Raw genomic sequence first — 9050 nt, forward strand, 5'->3', positions numbered from 1 at the left:
AAAGATAAATTCCAGTTGTTAGGATTTGCCTAAAGCTGATGCCACCCCATTATCCAGAGTGGTATGTTCACAGAGGGGTCAAGTTAAGATAGATTGTTGGAGAGTCGTGTTTACCATAGAGAATTCACTGTCATGAATCTCAGGTGCTTGATCCAGGTTGACATTTGGATCGTCACTTCTCTGTCAGCCTGAAGAATCACTCCTTGAGCCGTTGGTGATGGAATCAGCAGAGTGTCCTTTCCGTTGCCGCTGCTCATTTATTTCCTCCTGCTGCTCAGAAACAATTAGACTCAAGATCATCTGGTGTGAAAAATGTCAACAAGCCGGAGGGAAAGTCTGCAAAAATGACATGCAGAACATGTTCAAACCCGATTCAAATCTCCAGACATCCCAAGCTGTTTTTAGCTGTCGGCAAGTGTCAAGGCTGCAGGTTCTGCAGGGAGTTCATCTGGTAAGGTCTCGCTGCTGGCTTTACACACTCAAGACATAAGGGGCAGCACTGTACATCAACTGAGGGGCTGGAAATTACCCGGCACGCTGTGGCATCTCCTCTGTGTCTTAGCAACCAGATGAAGATCCCTCGAGCAGTGGCACAGCAGGTCAGATCCTGATCAGGGCCAACATGGATCAATGAATGCATAATAACTGTGGTCTTCACATCAGAACTCATTCTTAAATGGAAAGAAGTACATCTGCTGTTGCCATGGCACTTTGCTGTTGCTATGCAGAAAAGCGGAGCTCACCAAACAAGGTACATTAGAAATGAAACTTATTTTGCTCTTGACATCTTGTCTTTGGTTTGATGCTGTCTCTCAGTATTAGTAAACAACTGGCACTTGGACATCTTCAAAGTCATGGACCATGTTGTGGTGATTGAAAAGGAACAAAAGTATTGCACATATTTGTGTTCCGTGTGTCAAACAAAAAAAAGTGTGTTATCCGTCATGTGTTTTAACAATAACGCCAGACTGAGCTCATGATGCAGACAGGGACCGGTTTGCCTGACACGTTGTTCAAATAGAAGAAGATCTAAATTTAACAGGCTCATGCAGAGAAAATATTATTATTGCACAGAGCCATCTGATGCAGACATTAAATACGTGGCAGGGCAGCTGACAGGTCTCTTGTGAATTAAGATAACAATAGTAACCTTCAGATTTCGTCGGCTGAATGCATGGCTGACAAAACATAAAATAACCCTGGGCTGAGAAATTATTTTGGATACATTGCTAACTCATTCACACACGCTTCTGCGACTGATTTATCTTTATTTCTTGAAAATCATATTAGTTTGTATGAAATAATGTGAAAAAGCTCACAGAATGAAAAATTCACATGAACCATACAGTACCCATAACCAGCTTAGAATCACACACTTGTTCTTCACAAAAATGACAGTATGCTGCAATATATTCAAAATGATGCACAAGGTGGCGACAATCTTTGATTAATAATGTACTTATTAAATTAATTAATGCAGATTTAATTAATATTGTTCATACCACAATAGATTTAATAAATATTGTCTAATGAGGGTCATATTTTTTGGAGGAAAAAAGGAGATTTCACACATGAAAAAACATTTATTTCAACATGAGTCAATAATCTCGTTTGTCACTTGGGAGTTTGTTTATTTGGTGTGATGATTCCAATGGAGGCGGGCCGATTGGTGAAGGGGTGCCACTGGCCCTGGATGCTGGGACTGTCCGTGTGGAAGGGTTTGCGGATGCGGATGATCTCCAGGCCGGACTGATTGATCAGCTTGGTCAGAATTTCGGAGATTTCTGGTCGGGTTTTGCTAGTGATTGGCTCTTCTTTCACCGTTCCATTTACTAGACGTAAAAGGGAAAAAAGGTGAACAGAAATATTGGAAAATTATAGACGCACATATGGCAAGACTTATGAGTAGTGTTATAGCGCCCTCTACAGGTCTCAAAGCTGTAGCACAACATAAACTAAAGATTGACCACGAAAAAAAAAAACACCAATCGAACAAATGCGTCATAAAATGCATTTCATGTATTGAACAACACTCACAAATACAACTATTTTGTTTGTCTACGGATCTCATCGTTGCTAGACATGAGACGCGCTACAGTGGTGGAAACTCGAGCGTATCAGAATAAAGAGGGACAGCAAAAAAAAAAAAAAAACAACGTACAATACTCAGCAACTATTCTGGGGTTGTCGACTGGCTGAGGAGAGACGTAGACAACAGTTCCAGGATTCTTTTTGGCAAAATCCACCACGCCCTCCTCGATGAAGTCCCTGTTGGAAAAATGTCATCGAAGGCGTTTATATGACTTTGTGTCATTTCGTCATTCAATCCCTTCATTTACCTGACACCCCGAGAGCTGTGTGAATTCTTGGAGAAGATGATGGAAACCCGTTTCAGCTGACAGACGTAGCGACCCACGCCGTTCTGGAGGACGCTCTTCAGGAAGCGACTCGGCGTCCCCCTGGCTGTCATAGCGTACCGCGGATAAACGCACACTAAATGAGAACAACCCGAGGTTCAGCCAACGTTTAGGCTTCACACCGTGACACCATTTACAGAGGACGACTTGAGGGGCACGTCTGACAACAAGTGCGTTTCCAAAAGACGTCCGTGTGGAAACACAGAGTGGAACTAATGATTTAGTTTTAAATGAACATATAAACCGAGGGGAAACACAACATTTTCCCTTTTACATATATATGTACAAATATTTTTTTTAATAATGTGATGTTTCAAAATATTCGTTGGATAAATTCTTGATCTTAATAAGTCAGCGGACTTATTTTGCAAGCGCACCGAAAGCCCGGGTCAGACATGCGCATGGAAGAAAACATGAGGACATGGTAGAGAACGTAAGCTGCAGTTTAACATCTTCTTCACTACTTATGAAACATTTATGCTACTACAAATGTGCATCTTTAATCCTATTGGCAGGTGGTGCTTATGTTATAGCAACGATCTGTTTTATTATTACCTCAGCTTTATGACCTACCGCTGTCGGTCATTCATAGTCACAGCGAATGAACTAGTTTATTTATTCGTTTTTCCATCTAACGTGCTGTCAAATGCTCGCTAGGATTACATGTTTTACTATAATTCTTTTGCACGTCATGAAGAATCTCGCACTGATGTTATAACAATTAATATCAGCTTGATGCTTGTGTCTTTATGAGTACTACCGCTACCATATTATTAACTACTACTACGACACGAGTATTGACACTATTAATCGTGGATTTTATCTCATTCTTACTTTTTATTTTGCAGCTTGTCTCTAAACATGTGGAGGAGGCTTCTGCTAAAGGGCACCACCTGTCTGTCCCAGGTGGGAGTCCAGAAGGTTATCCACCAAAGACATTACTCTTCCTTCTGTTTGCTTAAACACTGTGGCCATTTCAGATCTGCAAACGTGCTCTTTATGTTAAAGCCCCCGTGTGGAGGTTTAAACCATAGCGGGAGCAGGTCCTACAAAAAGGATGTAAAGTCCACAGTCGAGTTCCCACTTAGTCCCATCACAGTCACAGACATTAAGCAGTACCTCCGTTCTAAAGACATTCCGTTCCACGATGGTTACAGTTGTCTCCACGCTCCCAGCATCTTTGTGGACGCTCACACCAGAAAGGACAGGTACTCTCTGTTCATCGACAAAACCACTGGTCAGTTTTTGTGCATGGACACTCAAGTGGAAGGCAGCTGGGAGGACCTGCAGGACTGTCTGGAGGTCATGCAGAAAGAGGAGCAGGACTTCCTCACTCCTCATGTGCTACTTGGGTACCCAGAGAGTCTGGAGGAGCAGGAGCAGCGGGAGTGGGATCAGAGGGAGGTCCAAAATATCTGGTCCAGCTCTGTTCCTTTCTCAGACCTCTCTGATGACGAAGCTCATCTGATAAAAGCGATGTTCCAGGTAGGTTTTTGGGTTAAGAATGAGGAAAGCTAGTTGACCTATATAACCGTCATAATCTTTTCTGCAACCTATTATTATTATATGTGTACTGTTTCCAACTTCACCTGCTTCTTCACTAAGTCCTGACCTGGTCATATTGATGGACAATTTTTTGCCTTCCAGATTGCAAAAATCTCCAACGCCACATTGAAGAGGTTTGGAGTACGTCTCTTCAAGCCAACTAAGAGCCTAGTCTTCCCCTGGTTTGGTGGACCGAACCTTTCCTTAAAGGGTCTAAAGCTCCTCTCAGCTCAGAGAACTGATACAGATCAGGTTATTTACAATGAAGCTGTGGTTCCGAGATGCAACTCCTACTTCAACCTGTTTGGCCTCCCCCTTGTAAGCCGCCTGGACTCTGAGGTAGTTTTGACGGGTCGAGAGCTGGACACTCTTGCAGTAAACCAAGCTACTGGACTTCCCAGCGTTGCACTGCCACGTGGGGTCAGCTGCCTACCACCCATCCTACTGCCATACTTGGAACAGTTTAAGAAGGTCACTCTGTGGCTAGGAGGTGACATGCGCTCTTGGGAGGCATCAAAGATCTTCTCCCGTAAGCTGGGTCTGAGGCGCTGCTCGCTGGTGAGGCCAGGGGAGTATCGGCCCAGTCCTGCAGAGGCTCTGGCTGAGGGGAAGAACCTGAGCCGCATTGTGAAGGCTTCCATTCCTGCGGCTCACAAGTCCATCGTGTCTTTCAAGCAACTGAGAGAAGATGTGTATGGGGAGCTGGTCAACACAGAGCAGGTGGCTGGAGTCAAGTGGGCTAGATTTCCAGAACTCAACAGGATCCTGAAGGGCCACAGAAAAGGAGAGCTCACAGTTTTCACAGGTAATGCAGCTTCTACTTTTGTGTTCTGCTTGTACGTCTGCCCAGAGTATTTTTGTGTTCCACTGCAACAGCAGTTGGACTTATTACTAACGCACGAAAGCTCCCAAAACAAGATCTTAAAATTGTGCCAAAGTGACGGCGGCGCTGACCTGAGTCTGTGTCTTCAGGTCCCACCGGCAGTGGAAAGACCACGTTCATCAGCGAGCTGGCCCTGGATCTGTGCATGCAGGGGGTCAACACGCTGTGGGGAAGCTTTGAGATCAACAACGTCCGTCTGGCTAAGATCATGCTGACCCAATTTGCCATGCAAAGACTGGAGGAGAACTTGGAGCAGTACGACTTCTGGGCTGACAAGTTTGAGGAGCTGCCTCTTTACTTCATGACCTTCCATGGCCAACAGAATATCAAGTAGGTGCTTGCTAGATTTTTGGTTACATTTGCTCTTTCTATAAAATATACATTTCATCCCACCATCTTCCCTTCAGGACTGTTCTTGACACAATGCAGCATGCGGTGTACCTATATGACATCAACCACGTCATCATCGACAACCTGCAGTTCATGATGGGGCAGGAAAACCTCTCTGTGGACAAGTGGGTGCCGCTCCTCTTCGAGCATGTCTTGGCATCTCTTATTGACGTGATGCTTTCCCCAGCCTCTCACCTTAAACCTAACAATCCAAAACAACTGGTGTAAACCTAACCAGGACTCGGAACCAAACTTAAACTCAAGTATAATGACCATGTTATTTTGTAGTGATTAATCCTCAAATTCAGGCTTAAAGTTGTGAGTTCCAACCAAGTGGCCTACAAGGAAGTGTTTTGCAGGATAAGCTAGTACTCACTCAGACACACAAAAACACAGAACCTGTGTTTCAGGTTTGCTGTCCAGGACCACATCATTGGAAACTTCAGGAAGTTTGCCACCAACACAAGTTGCCATGTGACTCTGATCATTCACCCGAGAAAGGAGGAGGATGACAGAGAGCTGCAGACGGCCTCTATTTTTGGTACTGCTAAGGTAAGGCCACAATAGTGAGTCTGAGTCTCACCTTATAGGTGGTGAGACTTGACAAATACAACAGCTAAATGTTTAACAATAGTTTTGATGCTTAGCCTATGTTAACTACAAATGAAACAGCTGTGTGTAAAATCCCTTCTGTCCACACTACTGTACTTAGACATGCTTATAAAATTACAAAAAAAGAAGATTTTCCAAGAATGTTGTTAACAAAATCTTGCATTTTTTTACCAGGCCAGTCAAGAAGCCGACAACGTACTCATCCTCCAAGAGAAGAAGCTGGTTACGTGCCCGGGTCGACGATCCCTACAGGTGACCAAGAACCGCTTCGATGGAGACGTGGGCATCTTCCCCCTGGACTTCATCAAGTCCTCTCTCACCTTCGCCACTCCGATGAAGGGGAAACACAAGCTGCGGAAAGTCACGGTCAAGCCAGAGAGCGAGGAGGGGAGTGAAGCAGATGTTAAGAAGAGCGAGGTGAAAAAAGAGAAGGCGACCAAACCAACCAAGAATCCACGTCCTGCGAAGAATCCCGCTGCAGATCTTGGACCCTCTCAAACTCAGACTTGAATCCACCTCATACATGGAGTTTCAAGATGCCAGGGAAAAAGTCATAGTAATTCTGATATCGGTATAAAAATGTTTCTACTACTTACATTTAATCATTGATTAAGTGAAGCCTTCACAACACAGGTGGGTGTCATAAGAGCAGTGTTGTTAAGCAATGACTTGTTTTTCCTCTGTTCTGAAAACACTGACAGTCACAGTGTTCATGTTGATCATATCTTTTTATATATGCACTTACTAAACTCATGAACTAGATGACTGACTTCTCGACTGACATTTGTACAAAGTTTTAAAATAAAATATTTATATTGTTCTTATTGTGTTTTGCGTATTTGGTCAGTAGGTGGCGGCAGATTTTTTTTTGCCATATGAAGAATTATTTAATCGTTTAATAATTTCCTTATTAGAATTATTTAATCAGATTCAGGTCTTATCCATCAAGTTTTTTAACTGTTCCAAATATTAACATACATACAGAGACAATGTCAAAACGTTTTTCCTGCCCCAAGTGGAGCACTTATCAACCACCAACTAGGACATGGAAATGAAATGATACCGCACATAAAAAGCTTATATTTTATTTGTACCCCTAACATGTCTTCCATCCACTGCTTCACCTCTTCCCGGAATGTTTTAGTTTTAGGACAATTGGAAAATTGTGCCCTTTCCTTTTCCACATTTGATACAAACATCCCGGACAGGAGCATTACATTTATTCAGTTTAGCTCGAGTCATATATGTGCGCATTAACCAATTGTACTGTAAATATTTTAGAGGAACGTAGGTGTCTGTGTCTGAGCTTGCGAGCAGGCGTTTCCACACACCCCGATATGGATATTGTCCTGCAGGTCCTCTACCCAGGATGTCAATTCATTTCGTGATGTATGACACTGGCAATAGACTGACCGATTTACTATAGATTTAGAAAATAAGCTTTTCCCCAGGGCATCTTTTACCATTATTTCTTCAAGGGTTGTTAATCTAGGAATTAATAACAACTGTTTTTGTTGAGTTCTAATAAAATCTTGTACTTATAAATATCTAAAAAGAGCTGGTTGCGAGCTATATTGTGTTCGAAAACTATTTGGCTAAAAGACGTGAGTCGTTACTGTTTTATATATATATATATAACATTAAATCTATATATATATATACATATAGAGAGAGTGAGAGATAGATAAATAGATACAGATATAGATAACGATTTAATTTAATTACATTTTATTTGAACTGAGGTGTGGTGTATATGGAAAATAATAAGATACACCACACCCCAGTTCAAATTAAATCAAATAGTTTTCTCCTGCGGTTAAGGTGTCAGGTTATTTCCTAGAATGTCATCCAGATCCAGCATCATCTTACACACTCCATTATTTAAGGAGGGTGACTTTTAATAAAAAGGCACGCTATTTCCAAACATCGCATGAATATTTAATGTGAAGAGTCACTGACCACTAAATGTCGGATTCTGGTTACATGAACAGCCGACTGATCTAAGCTTGTGTTTGTGAGCTGTAAAAAATACTTACACTTCTCAGCTGTTCAACAATGATAACCAGCTCAAATGATGTGCGGTCACTTGCTCTCTCTGATCTGATGCAAAAGAGAGCATAATTCACAGATCAATGTACAGTTTGTGCTTTTCATCGCGGGCGGGATCACCACTCCTGACAGTTTTAAATGTACTTTTCTGTCAGGACATTTTCAAGTCAATCATAGTTTCCCATAAATACTGATAAATCCTGATGTGATCGTAATATCCTTTATCCATTAAAGACACAGTCACTGTCACTTGCTAGAATTTCACCTCAAGGATGACTTGAACCTCTTAGTCACTTCTGTCAAATCATCTCAGATGACTTACGTGGACTAGACCAGCTGAGGCCAGTTCCCTCTGAAAGGCACTTACCACCGTCGACCTGAAACAACCCTTAATGTTGTAGGGCTGATCAGTTCACCAACATTTCAAATGACACTTTTTGACAGAAATAGAAAGTGTGTCAGAACCTGCTGTGAGAATCTGGAGCAAGTGTCAGAGTACAGTCCTCCAGCTCCACCACCAGGGTTCCTATCTAATCTCCATACCTTTTATAGCACCGAGGACCATCTGAGCCTGAGTCTCACAGTTGAGACTGAAGAAGTACTGGAGGTGTTATTGTAACTAACATGCACTATGGCCCACATTCTTCATTACACTCCTGCAGCTGCATCAGTATGAATGATTGTGTCACCATAGTCACCAGAACAGTCCCATTGTAATTACTTTTTCGCTATAAAAAGCTATATAAAAAGCTGTCATCACATGTCTCTGTTGCTGTATTGTATATTCCCCTAGATAGCAGGTGTACAAAGAACATGACCAGTGACTGTTTCAAAGCATGCCTGTCAAACTCCGGACTGCATGCTACCCACATGTTCATAAATGCTCCCTGACATAATCTAATGAAGTCACTTCAATGACACTTCACCTCTTATATTACAAGTCCAGCAACAGTCAGAGAAATTGCTAACATGTCACACTACCTATGAGCAAAGAAGTGACCTGTTTATTCTCCCTTCATCTGTACTAAACCTCACACTTGTTTGTGGTTTAGTGTTTTCCCCTGATCCAGCTCAGAGTCGTGGAGCATTAGAGGACCCCGGTGCCCCCCACAGAGACAGCACCTGCTGTCCTGTCAGCTGCCCCAGTCTACAGT

General features: G+C 42.6%; 2 protein-coding genes across 2 annotated transcripts; one reads left to right on the top strand and one right to left on the bottom strand.

Moving 5' to 3' along the window:
* Positions 1 to 1542: 1542 nt before the first annotated feature.
* On the bottom strand, positions 1543 to 2588 carry mrpl43 (mitochondrial ribosomal protein L43). The gene is made up of 3 exons (XM_053846792.1): positions 2340 to 2588; positions 2162 to 2268; positions 1543 to 1832 (listed from the first exon to the last, which is right to left on the bottom strand). Exons 1-3 carry the CDS (start codon positions 2468 to 2470, stop codon positions 1615 to 1617), a joined length of 456 nt encoding a protein of 151 aa, XP_053702767.1. The 5' UTR covers positions 2471 to 2588; the 3' UTR covers positions 1543 to 1614.
* A 228-nt stretch (positions 2589 to 2816) lies between these two features.
* twnk (twinkle mtDNA helicase) lies at positions 2817 to 6635 on the top strand. Its single transcript, XM_053888188.1, has 7 exons — positions 2817 to 2850; positions 3266 to 3902; positions 4065 to 4767; positions 4935 to 5175; positions 5253 to 5360; positions 5646 to 5787; positions 6022 to 6635. Exons 2-7 carry the CDS (start codon positions 3279 to 3281, stop codon positions 6355 to 6357), a joined length of 2154 nt encoding a protein of 717 aa, XP_053744163.1. The 5' UTR covers positions 2817 to 2850; positions 3266 to 3278; the 3' UTR covers positions 6358 to 6635.
* The last annotated feature ends 2415 nt before the right edge of the window (positions 6636 to 9050 follow it).

This window comes from Synchiropus splendidus, chromosome 1 (genome assembly GCF_027744825.2).
Source record: "Synchiropus splendidus isolate RoL2022-P1 chromosome 1, RoL_Sspl_1.0, whole genome shotgun sequence".
NCBI lineage: Eukaryota > Metazoa > Chordata > Actinopteri > Syngnathiformes > Callionymidae > Synchiropus > Synchiropus splendidus.

What these genes read in the sequence shown, in the direction of transcription:
- mrpl43 (XM_053846792.1), bottom strand. Translation starts at nt 2,470, where the DNA reads ATGACAGCCAGGGGGACGCCGAGTCGCTTCCTGAAGAGCGTCCTCCAG. An exon ending in CACAGCTCTCGGGGTGTCAG is followed by an intron (nt 2,269 to 2,339) that starts GTAAATGAAGGG and finishes TTTTTCCAACAG; the next exon opens with GGACTTCATCGAGGAGGGCG. An exon ending in CAGAATAGTTGCTGAGTATT is followed by an intron (nt 1,833 to 2,161) that starts GTACGTTGTTTT and finishes TTTTACGTCTAG; the next exon opens with TAAATGGAACGGTGAAAGAA.
- twnk (XM_053888188.1), top strand. Translation starts at nt 3,279, where the DNA reads ATGTGGAGGAGGCTTCTGCTAAAGGGCACCACCTGTCTGTCCCAGGTG. An exon ending in AGAGCTCACAGTTTTCACAG is followed by an intron (nt 4,768 to 4,934) that starts GTAATGCAGCTT and finishes CTGTGTCTTCAG; the next exon opens with GTCCCACCGGCAGTGGAAAG. An exon ending in CTATTTTTGGTACTGCTAAG is followed by an intron (nt 5,788 to 6,021) that starts GTAAGGCCACAA and finishes TTTTTTTACCAG; the next exon opens with GCCAGTCAAGAAGCCGACAA.